Genomic DNA, 18,482 nt, shown 5'->3' on the forward strand with positions numbered 1-18,482 from the left:
CACACTGCTGTGAAATCAAACTGTCCACTTAGGAAGCAACACTGATTGACAATAAATTTCACATGCTGTTGTGCAAATGGAATAGACAACAGGTGGAAATTATAGGCAATAAGCAAGACACCCCCAATAAAGGAGTGGTTCAGCAGGTGGTGACCACAGACCACTTCTCAGTTCCTATGCTTCCTGGCTGATGTTTTGGTCACTTTTGAATGCTGGCGGTGATTTCACTCTAGTGGTAGCATGAGACGGAGTCTACAACCCACACAAGTGGCTCAGTAGTGCAGCTCATCCAGGATGGCACATCAATGCGAGCTGTGGCAAGAAGGTTTGCTGTGTCTGTCAGCGTAGTGTCCAGAGCATGGAGGCACTACCAGGAGACAGGCCAGTACATCAGGAGATGTGGAGGAGGCCGTAGGAGGGCAACAACCCAGCAGCAGGACCGCTACCTCCGCCTTTGTGCAAGGAGGAGCAGGAGGAGCACTGCCAGAGCCCTGCAAAATGACCTCCAGCAGGCCACAAATGTGCATGTGTCTGCTCAAACGGTCAGAAACAGACTCCATGAGGGTGGTATGAGGGCCCGACGTCCACAGGTGGGGGTTGTGCTTACAGCCCAACACCGTGCAGGACGTTTGGCATTTGCCAGAGAACACCAAGATTGGCAAATTCGCCACTGGCGCCCTGTGCTCTTCACAGATGAAAGCAGGTTCACACTGAGCACGTGACAGACGTGACAGAGTCTGGAGACGCCGTGGAGAACGTTCTGCTGCCTGCAACATCCTCCAGCATGACCGGTCTGGCGGTGGGTCAGTCATGGTGTAGGGTGGCATTTCTTTGGGGGGCCGCACAGCCCTCCATGTGCTCGCCAGAGGTAGCCTGACTGCCATTAGGTACCGAGATGAGATCCTCAGACCCCTTGTGAGACCATATGCTGGTGCGGTTGGCCCTGGGTTCCTCCTAATGCAAGACAATGCTAGAACTCATGTGGCTGGAGTGTGTCAGCAGTTCCTGCAAGAGGAAGGCATTGATGCTATGGACTTGCCCGCCCGTTCCCCAGACCTGAATCCAATTGAGCACATCTGGGACATCATGTCTCGCTCCATCCACCAACGCCACGTTGCACCACAGACTGTCCAGGAGTTGGCGGATGCTTTAGTCCAGGTCTGGGAGGAGATCCCTCAGGAGACCATCCGCCACCTCATCAGGAGCATGCCCAGGCGTTGTAGGGAGGTCATACAGGCACGTGAAGGCCACACACACTACTGAGCCTCATTTTGACTTGTTTTAAGGACATTACATCAAAGTTGGATCAGACCTCCATGGGTTGATAAATTGGATTTCCATTGATTATTTTTGTGTGATTTTGTTGTCAGCACATTCAACTATGTAAAGAAAAAAGTATTTAATAAGATTATTTCTTTCATTCAGATCTAGGATGTGTTGTTTAAGTGTTCCCTTTATTTTTTTGAGCAGTGTATATCAAGTGAGTTGAAAGCCATAAAGAAGAGTTGTAGAGTGCAGAGAGGTCTAAGGACAGCTGCCTGTCAGGTAATCTGGGTTGAGGAGGAAGAGGGTTTGACCCTAGTATAAATCAGGCCTTGTTGCAGGACACCTTCGGCTACGAGACCGTCCGCTACGAGCAAAGGGCATGTGTACATGTACGTGTGTTCAAGCCAAACCAGCGTATAGAGATTTACATAGATAACCTCCTAAAGCCAGTATTTATTTCAGGCTGTGATGGAAGTCTGCGTGACCTGGCTGTACGGTACAAATAAAGAAGAGGAGGATGTGATGTTTATGGTGCTGCTGTATCTCACAGGTTCAGAACAGAACCGCACCACTAGAACCACTAAACTATGGGCACATCGGCACAGGGCTGAGGGCTCTTAAGATGAGGGAGGACCATTGTTTTATGAGCACGGCCTTATTTCTATTACAGCATATTGGATGAGTGTCATTCATATTCCATTCACCCAGCTCAATGTAACGTCGATAGGTTTAGGCTAGCTACTATATCATACTCAAATTTTACCTATACCCATCATGGAGGTTGCTACAACCTAGTCAATGAATGAAAGTTTGACACATTCAATACCTCATTGCACAACCTTGCCTGCATCTAGGTGACCTAGAGTGTAATCATTAGTCCAACAGTTGCAAACAAGAGTTTCGATTGGACAAATTCAGGTATGTTCAGAAATGCTTTCAAACAAAATCGCTGGAATGAATACACCCTTGATCACACGCAAACACAGTCACTTTCATAGCAGCCAGATAGTTGTAGAATTCCTTCTGGCATCTACGTGCTCTCCTCCTTCTCACCTTTCCCCCTCGCTTGTGGACTTCAGTGCACAACACATCCGTGACCCGACGGAAAAATCTAACCGCTACACACAGCCTACATCATTGTCACCATATTAGCTAACATCAAGTCAACAACATAGCTACTAGAACTACCGTGTTAGTAAACCCGCTACAATCATGTAGTACAGTGTACAGTTAGCAAGCAGTTTAGCAGTTCCACCGGGGGCCCGCCGGTGTCAATAAATTAATCAAACCAAAAGCTAACCTTGACTTGGAAGTGTTTGAGTATTGGATAGCCATAGTCAGCTAGGTAACATAGCATCCCTCTTTGTTTGAGCCGGGTGTTTGAGTAAGCTAAACTAACTAGCTGCATTTGCTAGAAAAGTGAAAAAATATTAAATATAGCTAGCTCTCTCTCGCTTCTCTAGTTTTGAAGAAATGTAATTTGTTCAAAACTGTTCAACTACGGTATTTTTCTCGATTCAACTTCTCGCCACATTTTATGCACTGCAGTGCTAGCTAGCTGTAGATTATGCTTTCCGAACTAGATTAATTCTCTGATTACTTTGATTGGGTGGACAAGTCAGTTCATGCTTCAAGAGCTCTGATAGGTTGGAGGACGTCCTCCGGAAGTTGACATAATTACTGTAAGTCTATGGAAGGGGGTGAGAATGACGAGCCACCAAGATTTTGTATTGAAGTCAATGTACCCAGAGGAGGATGGACACTAGCTATCCTCCGGCTACACCATGGTGTTACCTTACAGAGTGCTGCTGAGGCTACTGGTAGACCTTCATTGCAAAACTGTGTTTTAATCAATTATTTTGTGACGTGAATATATTTAGTATCGTTTTATCTAAAAAGGTTCAGTAAGGCCAAATTCAATAGATCAAATATTTGTTTTCTTTCTTATCCATCTCAAGGGGTCCTAAAATTCAAAAAATAGAAACATCTAATAGCTAAATGATCGTTGGTATGACCATCTTAAAACAATTCCATATGTTAGCTTAGTAGAACAGGACAGAAGGTAGAAGGTTAATAGTAGGTTCTTAACACTACAACATGGCCACTAGCACAGGGCTAAGGGCTCAATGGCCAACATTAGGAGAGACTTCAGTTGGGTGGGCCAAGTCAAGGAGAGCCACAGTACTTTCAAAGGTCAGGGGAATAATAGTATGTTAACCTGAAACAATGAGGATGAAAATAGGCCAAGACGCATGGGAAAGTTCACCCTATTATATAAAATAAAACAAATAGCCTAGCACACCAAGCGCATTTCAGATACACAGGGTGTATCCTAAGCACATATGCTAAGGTTTTGCTCATTAACTCAGTAGTCTAAACTGGTCTTGTAGACTAGGACTTATATGGTATCGGTGATGCCACATTCAACTGGGAATTCCTACATAAGACCTGTCACACCTGCTACCACCTATTTGAAGGGTCAAATGGGGCAAGCAAGGTAAGGATGGTTAAGTGAAATTACACACACTCCACCATACTCTCCTGAAAGAGACTAAATGAGGAGTCTCTTCTCTGCTGTATCTAGCTGCTAATTAAGAGTAAATTCAAATAAGTGCAGTTTGTGCCTCCAGCCTCAAAATGTCTCAAGGTCTCGCACGTTCTCTCTCTCCCTCCCCACCTTTCAGTCCATCCCATCGTTTTAGCTCTCTCACTCAGTCTCTCCATTGCCCTGAAAATACCCTCTCAGCTCAGCCAGCTGCAGCATGCCGAGGCAGTTAACACAGCCAGTTATCTGCTCATTCCCGCATCCCTAACCCACATTGTGCAGGCCTGTAGGCTGCTCTCCGAACTAGAGCAGAACTGCAATGACCTGCAGAGGTGTGTTGCTGATGTAAGATTATAGAACACATACGAGGGTTAGATTCTAGAGAGTCAATTCTACAAGATTCCAGAGTAAATCGGCACTCAAATTGAAAACGTTTACCCAAGAAAGGCATTAAACAAAGTGCTGCAGTATAGAGCCAAAACAACAACAAAATGGTCACTGTTCCAATATTTTTGGGGCTCACTAAGTGGTCTTATTTGTAAAACTAATCAAACACATGCTCAGGACAAAGTACAACAAAACAAACAAATACTGTAAAAATGTCAGAAATATGACACTGCCAGAAATACCCTGAATGTGGGAGATGTTAGCCTTCGAGACTGATGCTTCAGAGGCTCGGCACACTGCATGCAAACGGGTGACTCGGGGCACACGCAGTATATGAACATCGTTTTGTCACAAAATGGGAGGCGCTTTGTAGTACATAGTCCTGCAGTTGTTGCTTTCGACAAGAGTTTTGTTCCACTCAAACACTGTGACGGAGCAAACAATTCATTGCCCAGCGGCAGGGGCGCTATACCACACTCGCTTGGTTCAAATGGAAGCAGGAAAATTTGTTTTTCTCCTTATTCTCTTCTGGCACAAAGTTGTTTCACAAAATAATTATGTTGTGGTTACCAATCAACTTCAAAAATCACAACTTCAAGATTGCTCCAGCTTAGTTTAGCTTGGCATTAGACGGCTGCATCAAATAAGCTGACTATTTTTTGCATTGATAACAAAATATAAATCTTTGTGACTGACAATAAACCAAACATAAGTGCAGGCTTAGAATTCCCCCCAAAATTGTATTATTTATAGAAATAATAACTACGTGATTCTAGGCTATTTTGAAAAGGTAAAAACAGATGTAGCCATGTGCTTTTTTCTCAGAGGAAAAATAGCATTCTATTTTCAGCTGATATGGAAGTGAATACATTCAAGAAGCACATTAAACTTCAATAATTTTGAAGGTTTCACTGGCAAGTAAAATGATATTTGCCAGGGCATATTATTTAATTATTAAGCTCGCTAGCAAGAGAAGAGAACAAGAACATGATTCTTCTTTGCTTTCACCACAAATGCGAAGACAACAAGACAACCTCTGATATCGTCCCCTTGTGAATGTTGCTATTTGGGATTCTAGCAATGCATGGAACGGCATGGTATCATGTGACCAAAAGGTCTGACTCTGCCCAGGCTCACTCCCACACATAACATGACCTATGTGATCTCAGGATCAGCCTTTAATGTCTGTAGGCTGTGTAGCCCATCATGTCACCCATAGCCACCAGGTCACATAATGACAGTGTTGGACTGACACCAACCACAGGGAACAGAGACAAAACTACACGTGGCCAACTTCCTCTTTAAACAACTTTCGTCTCCTGGTCAGAAGGAACCTTTTTACTTTATTCAGTTTCTACTTTATTCTGAAACAGTTTGATCAAATAGGGAAACAATGAATACAGGCTGAATTTAGGATACATTTGATCACCACACCGTGCTAGAAGAGTCACTTGTTAATTTACTTTCAGAGAGGGTAAGCTTATTTGTGAAGGAGAGAAAATTGTGTTCCAGGTTTGAAGATGCATAAAGAAACAAGTAACATGAACATGACAAAAGGAATGTTGTCACATCTCACAGTACCCACCAGCTAGGTAAGGGTGCTGTCGAGCGGCTAGATGTTCTTTACCATTAGATTTGCCACCAATGCTCCTTATAGGACAACATCACTGCACTCTATACTCCTCTGTAAACTGGTCATCTCTGTATACCCGTCGCAAGACCCACTGGTGGATACTTATTTATAAAACCCTCTTAGGCCTCACTCTATCTGAGATATCTACTGCAGCCCTCATCCTCCACATACAACACCCATTCTGCCAGTCACATTCTGTTAAAGGTCCCCAAAGCACACACATCACTGGGTCGCTCCTCTTTTCAGTTCGTTGCAGCAAGCAACTGTAACGAGCTGCAACAATCACTCAAACTGGACAGTTTTATCTCCATCTCTTCATTCAAAAGACTCAATCATGAACACTCTTACTGACAGTTGTGGCTGCTTCGCGTGATGCATTGTTGCCTCTACCTTCTTGCCCTTTGTGCTGTGGTCTGTGCCCAATAATGTTTTGTGCTGCTACTATGTTGTGCTGCTGCCATGCTGTGTTGCTGCCTTGCTATGTTGTTGTCTTTTGGTCTCTATGTAGTGTTGTGGTGTCATTTGTCATGAAGTGTGTTTTGTTGTATATTTGTATTATTTCTTTTAATCCCAGCCCCCGTCCCCGCAGGAGCCCTTTTGGTAGGCCGTCATTGTAAATAAGAATTTGTTCTTAACTGACTTGCCTGTTTAAATAAAGGTTCAATAAATCAAATTAAAACTGTTAACACCAGTCTGATTAAAAAAGGTTTTTCCCCAAACTACAGTGTGTGTTGACACTGATTACATTTTCACTTCATTAGGTTCCTATATACAACCTTCTAATCTACACGCTTTGAAGCTTCAAATAAGTATGCGTGAGAATGAGTAAAAAAAGGCCTTGTGATGAACAATTAACTCAAAATGAATGATTTCCCTTGACATTACTGCAGCTTCAAAAAAACATTCTTAATTCTGTATGTGTGTGAGGAAGAGCGTCATGGCGTATTAATAACAATACAGAGTACTTAGGGAGTAGCGTTTCCTCAAACTTTACTCTGAACACAGAACAGAAGCGGTCTCTTGTTACTTCACAAAACAGGAAGTTTTAACCTGCACCTGTGTGTGTGTCTTTCCTCCCTACCTCCCAGCGGTGGGAGCCAGGAGCCGATCTCCAGACCTGATACTGGAGGTAGGGCCACACAGGATGGGTTCAGAAGCCAGGGCTGAGGGCTTCTGAGTGGAGAAGTAAGGAGGTGAAGGGGGACGTTTGGAGCAGACGTGGAGGTCTGGATTATAGGGGTGTGTGTGTTTGCTTGCTTGTGTGTCTGTATGTATGCATGTACAGTGCCTTCGGAAAGTATTCAAACCCCTTTACTTGCTCCACATTTTGTTACGTTACAGACTTATTCTAAAATGGATTTAAAAAATCCTCAGCAATTTACACAAAATAAATAAAGACAAAGTGAAAAACAGGTTTTGTTTTGCAAATGTATAAACAACTACTTACAGAAGTATTCAGACCCTTTGCTATGAGACTCGAAATTGAGCTCAGGTGCATCCTGTTTCCATTGATAATCCTTGAGATGTTTCTACAACTTGATTGGAGTCCACCTGTGGTAAATTCAATAGATTGGACATGATTTGGAAAGGCACACACCTGTCTATATAAGGTCCCACAGTTGACAGTGCATGTCAGGGCAAAAAAACAATCATGAGGTCGAAGGAACTGTCCGAGACAGGATTGTATCGAGGCACAGATCTGGGGAAGGGTACCAAAATAATTCTGCAGCATTGAAGGTCCCCAAGAACACAGTGGCCACTGTCATTCTTAAGTGGAAGGAGTTAGAAACCACCAAGACTCTTCCTAGAGCTGGCCACCTGCCAAACTGAGCAATCGGGGGAGAAGGGTCTTGGTCAGGGAGGTGACCAAGAGCCTGATGGTGCCTCTGACAGAGCTCTAGAGTTCCTCTGTGGAGATGGGAGAACCTTCCAGAAGGACAACCATCATTGCAGCACTCCACTTATCAGGCCTTTATGGTAGAGTGGCCAGACGGAAGCCACTCCTCAGTAGAAGGCACATGACAGCCCGCTTGGAGTTTGCCTTAAGGCATATAAAAACTCTCAGACCATGAGAAACAATTTTCTCTGGTCTGATGAAACCAAGATTGAACTCTTTGGCCTGAATGCCAAGCGTCACGTCTGGAGGAAACCTGGCACCACCCCTATGGTGAAGCATGATGGTGGCAGCATCATGCTGTGGGGATGTTTTTCAGCGGCAGGGACTGGGAGACACGATGGTCAGGATTGAGGCAGGATGGTCAGGATCGAGGCAAAGATGAACGGAGCAAAGTACAGAGAGATCCTTGAGGAAAACCTGATCCAGAACACTCAGGACCTCAAACTGGGGCAAAGGTTCACCTTCCAACAGGACAACAACCCTAAGCACACAGCCAAGAAAACACAGGAGTGGCTTCAGGAAAAGTCTAATTGTCATTGAGTGGCCCAGCCAGAGCCTGGACTTGAACCTGATCGAACATCTCTAGAAAGACTTGAAGATAGCTGTGCAGCATCGCTCCCCATCCAACCTGACAGAGCTTGAGGCGATCTGCAGAGAAGAATGGGAGAAACTACCCAAATACATGTGTGCCAAGCTTGTATTGTCATACCCAAGAAGACTCGAGGCTGTAATCGCTGCCAAAGTTACTTCAATAAAGGACTGAGTAAAGGGTTTGAATACTTACATAAATGTAATTCGTTATTTTATGTCTAAATGTCTAAAAAAATGTTTTTCCTTTGTTATTATGGGGTATTGTGTGTAGATTGATGAGGGGAAAAAAACGATTTAATCAATTTTAGAATACGGCTGTGACGTAACAAAATGTGAAAAAAGTCAAAGGGCCTGAATACTTTCTGAAGGCACTGTATGCACGTAAGCGTAACGGATACAGACTTGGGGGTTTTGTCTGTAGAGGCAGGCTGGCAGAGAGGCAGGCTGGCAGAGAGGCAGGCCGGCAGAGAGGCAGGCCGGCAGAGAGGCAGGCCGGCAGAGAGGCAGGCCGGCAGAGAGGCAGGCCGGCAGAGAGGCAGGCCGGCAGAGAGGCAGGCCGGCAGAGAGGCAGGCCGGCAGGCCGGCAGGCCGGCAGAGAGGCAGGCCGGCAGAGAGGCAGGCTGGCAGAGAGAGGTCCTGAGTTAATAAGGGAAGTGGAGTAATGAGGAAGTGGAGTAATGAGGAAGTGGAGTAATGAGGAAGTGGAGTAATGAGGAAGTGGAGTAATGAGGAAGTGGAGTAATGAGGAAGTGGAGTAATGAGGAAGTGAATTAATGAGTGGATGTAATGACTGGGGGGCCTGATACACAGAGGACATTATTAAAACAGCCACGTAATCAGCCTGGGCTGACTGCAGACCAGACTGGAGCAGCATAAAGGGAATAAGGCTCCATTTGGGACAGCCTCCATCTCAGGGACTAATAGGGGAGAAATGTATATGTTTAGGTTACAGTGATAGAAATTATGAATGGAGGGTCTCTTCAGAAAAGAACTGCCAGCCACTTTGGTTTTGATATTCAAATTCAGCTGAATAGTTTCTCTGATACTTCATCTAGTTTCTCTAACCAAAAAGTTAATAGTAGTTGTAAAAACATGCTTAAAAAAAAATCTGTGGAAAATATGTAAGCTAAAGCTTAAAAGTGTAGTACCATCAATTAAATATAGGCTTATGAGATCAAGGATTGTCAACTGCTAGGTTGAGACCTGACTGATTTGATTGTATTTTTTAATTTCTGCTAATGTAACACAGGAGCATTTCAAGAGAAAGTTACTGGATCTTAGCATAAATAAATGTGTTGGTTTTCTCATTTGCTTTCCTAGCCCGTAATCAGCCACATATTACGTAAGTCAGTACCCTGCTTTAGCCTATAAGAACATCGACCCGACTGACCCCACTGAGAATACAAATCATACGGAGTCTATTTCTAGTCCTCATCCCTCACTGCAAATGTGCTCATTCAACAGCCTCCTCTGAAGCTCAGGACAGGATACAGGGATGAGTGCTCGTGGCTCAGGGCTGGTAAGAGGGGTGGTAGGAGGTAAATAAACATCTATGGACTGGAGCCATCACACTAAATCAGTGTAGGTCTGAATCTCATGCCAGCTCCAACCCCATCCTAAGTCAAAGCACCAGCCACGACTCCATTCCAAACCCTATCCCCAGCCTCAGCTCCAGTCACATCTCTATCCCCAGCCTCAGCTCCAGTCACATCTCTATCCCCAGCCTCAGCTCCAGTCACATCTCTATCCCCAGCCTCAGCCCCAGTCACATCTCTATCCCCAGCCTCAGCCCCAGTCACATCTCTATCCCCAGCCTCAGCCCCAGTCACATCTCTATCCCCAGCCTCAGCCCCAGTCACATCTCTATCCCCAGCCTCAGCCCCAGTCACATCTCTATCCCCAGCCTCAGCCCCAGTCACATCTCTATCCCCAGCCTCAGCCCCAGTCACATCTCTATCCCCAGCCTCAGCCCCAGTCACATCTCTATCCCCAGCCTCAGCCCCAGTCACATCTCTATCCCCAGCCTCAGCTCCAGTCACATCTCTATCCCCAGCCTTAGCCCCAGTCACATCTCTATCCCCAGCCTTAGCCCCAGTCACATCTCTATCCTCAGCCCCAGTCACATCTCTATCCCCAGCCTCAGCCCCAGTCACATCTCTATCCCCAGCCTTAGCCCCAGTCACATCTCTATCCCCAGCCTTAGCCCTATACTCCAGCCCTTTCCCCAGCCTCACCCATCCCTGTTAGGTCTGGTGAGTATGGCTTGGTGTTCCACAAAGATGTTACAAGCCGGTGCCTCTAACCACAACTGCTGCTGTGACCTGGTTGAGAAAGGGCAGGGTAAGCATTTGTGTGTTATCTGTGCGTAAGAGTGTGTGCATGTGTGTGTTCACATAATACCAAAAGAAGTACCCACACCGTGGGTGGCCTGCCTGAACACTGCAGGGCCATTCCTGCCCTGGTTTAACAGGAACAGATAAGTGGTAGTGTAATGCAGTGTGTCTGTGAATAGAGGGAGGCCTGGGCAGGCACACTGAGAAGTCCTTTCTGCCAACTCATCCTCCTCCCTCTCTCGCTCAAATGAAAACGTCATGTTCCTGAGACACCATATACATGCAATAGGGTTTCAGAGAGCCATTAATCCAAATGGAGGAAAGGTTTAGGACTAGAGATAGTGACACTACCACACAGCTAGCAGAGTATTAGCTAGCAGAGTAGCAGAGTATTATCTGGCAGAGTAGCAGAGTATTAGCTAGCAGCGTATTAGCTAGCAGAGTATTAGCTAGCAGAGTATTAGCTAGCAGAGTATTAGCTAGCAGAGTAGCAAAGTATTAGATGGCAAAGTATTAGCTGGCAGAGTAGCAGAGTATTATCTGGCAGAATAGCAGAGTATTATCTGGCAGAGTAGCATAGTATTAGCTAGCAGAGTATTAGCTGGCAGAGTATTAGCTAGCAGAGTAGCAGATTATTAACTAGCAGATTATTAGCTAGCAGAGTATTAGCTAGCAGAGTAGCAGAGTATTAGCTAGCAGAGTATTAGCTAGCAGAGTATTAGCTAGCAGAGTAACAGAGTATTAGCTGGCAGAGTGGCAGAGTATTAGCTGGCAGAGTAGCATAGTAGTATCTGGCAGAGAAGCAGAGTATTATCTGGCAGAGTAGCAGAGTATTATCTGGCAGAGTATTAGCTAGCAGCGTATTAGCTAGCAGCGTATTAGCTAGCAGAGTAGCAAAGTATTAGATGGCAAAGTATTAGCTGGCAGAGTAGCAGAGTATTATCTGGCAGAGTAGCAGAGTATTAGCTAGCAGAGTATTAGCTGGCAGAGTATTAGCTAGCAGAGTAGCAGATTATTAGCTAGCAGAGTATTAGCTAGCAGAGTATTAGCTAGCAGAGTATTAGCTAGCAGAGTATTAGCTAGCAGAGTAGCAGAGTATTAGCTAGCAGAGTATTAGCTAGCAGAGTATTAGCTAGCAGAGTATTAGCTAGCAGAGTAGCAGATTATTAGCTAGCAGAGTATTAGCTAGCAGAGTATTAGCTAGCATAGTAGTAGAGTATTAGCTAGCAGAGTATTAGCTAGCAGAGTAGCAGAGTATTAGCTAGCAGAGTATTAGCTAGCAGAGTATTAGCCAGCAGAGTATTAGCTAGCAGAGTATTAGCTAGCAGAGTATTAGCTAGCAGAGTATTAGCAAGCAGAGTATTAGCAAGCAGAGTATTAGCAAGCAGAGTAGCAGAGTATTAGCTAGCAGAGTATTAGCTAGCAGAGTATTAGCTAGCACAGTAGCAGAGTATTAGCTAGCAGAGTATTAGCTAGCATAGTAGCAGAGTATTAGCTAGCAGAGTATTAGCTAGCAGAGTATTAGCTAGCAGAGTAGCAGAGTATTAGCTAGCAGAGTAGCAGAGTATTAGCTAGCAGTTGGGAGTCATTAGATAGTGGGACCTCTTACCTTCTCGATTTCCAGCGCTTTAGCTGCGATGGCTTGAGAGCGTCGTGTCTTAAAGTCGTCCTGCGTCTGCTCCGTCTCCTCCTTGGCCGAGACCGTCTCCTTCGGCCCCGCTAGCAGGGCTGGTGTGGGGACACTCTCCTCCTGGGAGGGCAAATGTTAAAGTTTTAGAGTACCAGGCAGGACACAGCAGGCTTAACAGATTCTGGTTTTAAATTCAAAGCGTGTGAGGGCATCACTGATTAGTCAACATGGTTGTTGCTGTAGTTTTTTTGTTGTTCAGCACAAAAAAAACACTTATGCATGCAGCATCTCAACAGTAATCTAGAACGTTAAGACCTCTACAACTTTGATCAAAGACTGTCGACAGCCAAAGATGAAGGCCCAAGCCTACAGACGTCAACCAATCATATTGCATCATTTAGCGTTAAAAGGGAAAAGAGAAACAAAACAATTTGAGCGAAAGGAAGCCTTTTGTTACCATTGAAAACCAACAACTTGTGAAACACCCATGACTTTCAGTTTACAGAACCCAGAAAGCTTTCATCCATGGCAAGGAAATGGGTCATGCATGGTGAACAGTCTATCGTGACCTGGTCAGACTACAAGGAAGAGACAGGCCATATAATGTACATCAATTGTCCCTCTGACGTGACTTAGAATAACCTACACAGGGATCTGTAACATATCCCATCCTCCATGACAAGGCCATGTTAATAAATTGTGTTTCCAAAGAAAGGTACTAAAACATGTTGAAAAGACAGATGACAAATTGATTGTCTGTCCGGTAACGGCCTCTAACTAGGTATCGTCTGTACGGTAACGGCCTGTAACTAGGTATCGTCTGTACGGTAACGGCCTCTAACTAGGTATCGTCTGTACGGTAACGGCCTCTAACTAGGTATCGTCTGTACGGTAACGGCCTGTAACTAGGTATCGTCTGTACGGTAACGGCCTGTAACTAGGTATCGTCTGTACGGTAACGGCCTGTAACTAGGTATCGTCTGTACGGTAACGGCCTGTAACTAGGTATCGTCTGTACGGTAACGGCCTGTAACTAGGTATCGTCTGTACGGTAACGGCCTGTAACTAGGTATCGTCTGTACGGTAACGGCCTGTAACTAGGTATCGTCTGTACGGTAACAGCCTGTAACTAGGTATCGTCTGTACGGTAACAGCCTGTAACTAGGTATCGTCTGTACGGTAACGGCCTGTAACTAGGTATCGTCTGTACGGTAACGGCCTCTAACTAGGTATCGTCTGTACGGTAACGGCCTCTAACTAGGTATCGTCTGTACGGTAACGGCCTGTAACTAGGTATCGTCTGTACGGTAACGGCCTGTAACTAGGTATCGTCTGTACGGTAACGGCCTGTAACTAGGTATCGTCTGTACGGTAACGGCCTGTAACTAGGTATCGTCTGTACGGTAACGGCCTGTAACTAGGTATCGTCTGTACGGTAACGGCCTGTAACTAGGTATCGTCTGTACGGTAACGGCCTGTAACTAGGTATCGTCTGTACGGTAACAGCCTGTAACTAGGTATCGTCTGTACGGTAACAGCCTGTAACTAGGTATCGTCTGTACGGTAACAGCCTGTAACTAGGTATCGTCTGTACGGTAACAGCCTGTAACTAGGTATCGTCTGTACGGTAACAGCCTGTAACTAGGTATCGTCTGTACGGTAACAGCCTGTAACTAGGTATCGTCTGTACGGTAACAGCCTGTAACTAGGTATTGCCTGTACGGTAACAGCCTGTAACTACGTATTGCCTGTACGGTAACGGCCTGTAACTACGTATTGAGGCTCACGAATTGCCATTTTACAATCCGGTGCTGGCAAAACATTGTGGTTATCGGAGATTGTTCTAGCTTTCAGGAATAGTGTAACGCTACTATGCTAAATGGTATGTTCTACAGGTATAGTAGATACAAACACTGATCGTATCAAGTGGATGTGAGGGGGGTTAATTGAATTAAGAGCAACTGTAGTCATGTAGTTACATAGTCATGCAGCCCCACCTTGATTGCCACATAGCTTTTCGCTGATCCGTCTAGGGAGGTACTTCTGGTGTGGCTTAGCAACCTGGGCTTATCTGTGGAGAAGAGGAAAACAGACAGTAAAACTAAGAAGCATTTAAACAGAAGCAATGTGAAAGATAAAAGGACAGCGGTAAACCAAATAAAATCAGGACCACCGACCGCAGTACAACTCCATTTAAATCCTCTCAATATTTAAAAACATATTGTGGAACTACCACTTATTCTCTGATCGTTGCACCAGTACAGTTAACAACAGATAAGACGAGATGCTATGGGACTGTGGATAAGCACAGCACGGACAAATCGTTGGTTATTTTACATTCGCTCGTTGGAATAGCTCACACAACAGCGGTTGACAAGTTCAGCTGTGACTAAATTGAAAATATTGTGCTCCGCCGGCTCCAATAAGTCTATAAACAACAAATATGGACGGGCTGGTGGGTTTGTTTTTATTTAAGGAATCTCCCATGGCGATGAGACTGAGCCAAAGTGAAATTAAAAACTCTTCCTTCCAGGATGTTTGATTCCTGTTTTCCCCAGCTAAACAGCAGAGATCTCAGGTTGTGAGAATAACTGAGACACCAAGCAACACATGTGGTTCCTTAGTTCAAACTGCAGCAAAATTAGAAGTCAATATTTTAAAATGTTGGATTTCCTCTGATACTATTAACAGATGCTTCTTTGAACGAGAGATCATGTATATTTAGGCAAATGTAGGCTATTTGCCGTGTTAGATTTGTAGCACCGACCTAAGATAGAACTCTCTCTCTAGGACAGACCATGTGTGTGCGTTGTGAAGAGAACCTGGTAACGTGGTATTACAGTCACTCACCAGACACACTGAACTAGCGGACAAGAGGCAGCCGCGCAACAAATTATTAGTGACCGATGGATCAGCAGATAACAGATAATGACGAACTGCAAATCCAGAAGAGGAGCATCCAGGAGTGGTTGTGTTTGGTGTGCCGTTGTATGTGCCTAGTCGTGCTCTGACATTTATTCGTTTGCTAGCCAGCTAACTAGCGATTAGCGGCTAACAAGATTTAGGCCCAACTTGCTAAGAGAAGACAAACTAGCTGTTTTCAGATGTAAGAAACACACCAAAAAGTGTAATTAGAAACGCTAGTGGATTTATGTTAAGAAGCAAAGTGAAAACATCATTGTTGTTATCAACCTCATTTGCACACACTGTATATAGACTTTTTCTATTGTGTTATTGACTGTACGTTTGTTTATTCCATATGTAACTGTTGTTGTTGTTTGTGTCGCAGTGCTTTGCTTTATCTTGGCCAGGTCGCAGTTGTAAATGAGAACTTGTTCTCAACAAGCCTACCTGGTTAAATAAATGTGATTTTTCATTTATAATAATTGACCATGCAGACCGAACGCAAGTGTCTCGTGGTCAAGCAACAATAAATGTGCTCCTTGAGTGACAGGGGGCGGGGCTAGGTCTGTGTGGAAAGCAGCAGACAGACTCAAGTAGCCTAGTAAACTACAAAAATGGACGTTACACACGGCGTATCACATTTAACAGACCCAATGTATTAGAGCAGGTCTAAGAGGGTATCTGTCAGCTTAAATTTGTGAATTGTTGTGAGCGTTATCAATTCTTCAGACTGAAGACTTCCAATGTGCTCCGTCTCCTCCACAGTAGCATGTATGAGTAAAAGAGGGTATTTAAAAACCTCTGCAGTGATGATGAGAAAGGACTGTTCAATAAAAACTAAAAAAAAGTGTGAAATGGTTGCATTGGACATGGGGGTATGTAAGGACACTGTTACTGTCCCTACTCTCCTCCAACCCCAATATTCTCCTTAATCCCAAAATCACCCAATACTCCCACACTGATATGCAAATCGATGTTATCGATGTTATATCCACCGGGGGGCGGGGGGAAATCATCCTAGTCTTTTTATTCTATTCAGTGATGGAATTATTTTGGAGCACAAAAGAGAGTTACTAAGTAATGGTATGCATGCCCCACTCCACTCACATGGGAAGGTAATGTGAGTGGGTGGGTGTTTTGGTTTGATCTTGAAGACATCTGCTAGCTCAGTGTGCACGCTACTCCCACACCAGCCAAAAGGTCAGACCTTGAATCAAAAGCCTTCGAGAATAGTGTGTATGTATAATTAAAATGGTTAACATGTTCCAGCACCTCTCTTTAAATACACACCTCCACTGAAAACAGATGCTCCTCTCAGAGAGAGGTGCTCAATTTGAGCTTTTACATCACTTCAAACCAAGGTGCCAAATTGTTATTTTATGGATAGGCTTACATGTAGAAAAACCCAATTTGAGGGGTATGCTGGATCCAGGGATGCAAACTGGTGAGGGACCCAAAAAAATGACACTTTTTTGTTGTTGCACTGAAACATGCAAAAAAATCCCTGCTAGGAGGAAATGCAGGTTTTAACTTATTAAAGAAAGAAAAATGATCTACATGATCACCCTGTGTGTAAAATAAAAAAAAGTGGTTAATGTGAACCAAACGCACAGCTAAAAAATATAAAGAAAGCAATCCAATGTTATTTGTTGCCTAGACTTTACTGCAAATGACATTCAAGTCTTGAGAAAAAAAACAATACACTAATATTGCAGTTAGCCATGACAGCCTTTATAATAGAACGCTTGTGACCACACACACACATCTAAATATTGCACTTGGGGAAAAAACATCTTAAAGTAGAAATAGAATGAAACAAACAGGCATTCTATTTTTGCTCTATTATAGTGGCCACCATAGTAGATGTCGATCAAGTGCACAAGGCTACATGTGTGCAAAAATAATCTGATTAAAGAACCCCCCCCACTCACACGTTACTGTCAAGTTCAACACAACAAAAGCAATATCTTTGGGCTACACATTATTACATTGTACACGTTCTGCCTGTGGACATATGTTCAACAATGTGCCTGCAGAGCATGATACCCTTTGTTGGCATAATTGATCTCATTCAGGCAGAGTACACCTGACATACCCCTTTTTATCCACTGTAGTGAAAAAGTGAGAAAGAGGGAACGTGTGGCTTCTGGTGACATCCATCTTAAACCAGGCCCAGCTCCAGCTAGTCCCTGAATCCACTGGCCTAACAAGCAACGCCTCATTTTCACCTAATTATCTCATTCTGAAAGTTAACCACATAACGTTACTTCAGAGGGAAAACATCAGTTCACAGTTAGTTCGTTAGCTAGTTAACATTTCACAGTTTGCCAGGGTCCACTAAGTAACTAACGCGTCGCGTTATAACTTGAGGAATGGCAAGGAGTCATATACCAGTTAATACTATAGCGAATTGGTTAGGTTACTAACGTTAGCTGTCTGACTTTATTAGCCAGCTAATTTTCACACAATAAACTCAATTACTTGATCAGTTAAGTTGGATAATGTTGCTCAACATTTCTTGTCTAGCTAACGGACAATTCGATCCAGCTAGCAAGATACTTAACAATGCTAACAATACTTGTTCCACCACAGTTTCTCCGTCACCTCAAACTTTCCAAATGCCAGTTGTTTTTCGCTTACAGTTCATGAAGTATGCTTCATCACCTTCTCACCCCGGTCTCCGTGGTCAGGCTTCTTCACCGACCTCTCAGTTACCGTTCAGGGGACGCGCAAACTGCCTTCCCACTCTCCCGCTGTCTTTCCAGGGCGCGCGCTGATGCTGTAACTAAGCAACTTGATTCTCTTCTCTCTTCAGCCGCGTGCTGCATTCTGTTGTTACTGAACGATTGGCTGAGCCTCGGATGCAGCCAGTAGTGATCCAAACACGCATCACTTGTTCGCATGCAGCCAGTAGTGATCCAAAGCACCCCCCCCCAATCTTTTCTCATCAGAGCTACACGAATCACTTAGGTCACCTATTTTGGATTCAGAACGGCACATTTCGCCGAAAGGTGACTAGTTTGCATCCCTGTGGATCATTGCATCGGCTTGACTGTGTAATCTAGACTTACCAGGTTCTCTGTTCTGGCTGTGAGGCTCTTCGTTATACCCTGGAGGGGCGAGAGAGAAAAAGGTCCCAAAAATGACTGGCAGCAAACGTACCACAAAGGATGAATGTCCAATGCATTGCTTCATGTCAAGTGGTATGCTAGTATGGACACTGGTACAGAGCCAGACTGAAGTGATAGACTTAAAACTGATATTGTTAATCATTGACAGCTGAACTAAAGCGCTGT

General features: G+C 44.4%; 1 protein-coding gene across 1 annotated transcript in view; it reads right to left on the reverse strand.

The window, feature by feature from the left end:
- LOC115197609 (periphilin-1) overlaps positions 1-18,482 on the reverse strand; it is a 35,557-nt gene that overhangs the window by 3,457 nt on the left and 13,618 nt on the right. The window contains exons 7-9 of the mRNA XM_029759293.1: positions 18,258-18,296; positions 14,280-14,353; positions 12,262-12,402 (exon numbers count right to left, since the gene is read on the reverse strand). Coding sequence (XP_029615153.1) covers positions 12,262-12,402; positions 14,280-14,353; positions 18,258-18,296 — 254 coding nt within the window. The remainder of the gene's footprint in view (positions 1-12,261; positions 12,403-14,279; positions 14,354-18,257; positions 18,297-18,482) is intronic.

The sequence above is a fragment of the Salmo trutta genome, chromosome 7, assembly GCF_901001165.1.
Source record: "Salmo trutta chromosome 7, fSalTru1.1, whole genome shotgun sequence".
NCBI classification, from domain to species: Eukaryota; Metazoa; Chordata; class Actinopteri; order Salmoniformes; family Salmonidae; genus Salmo; species Salmo trutta.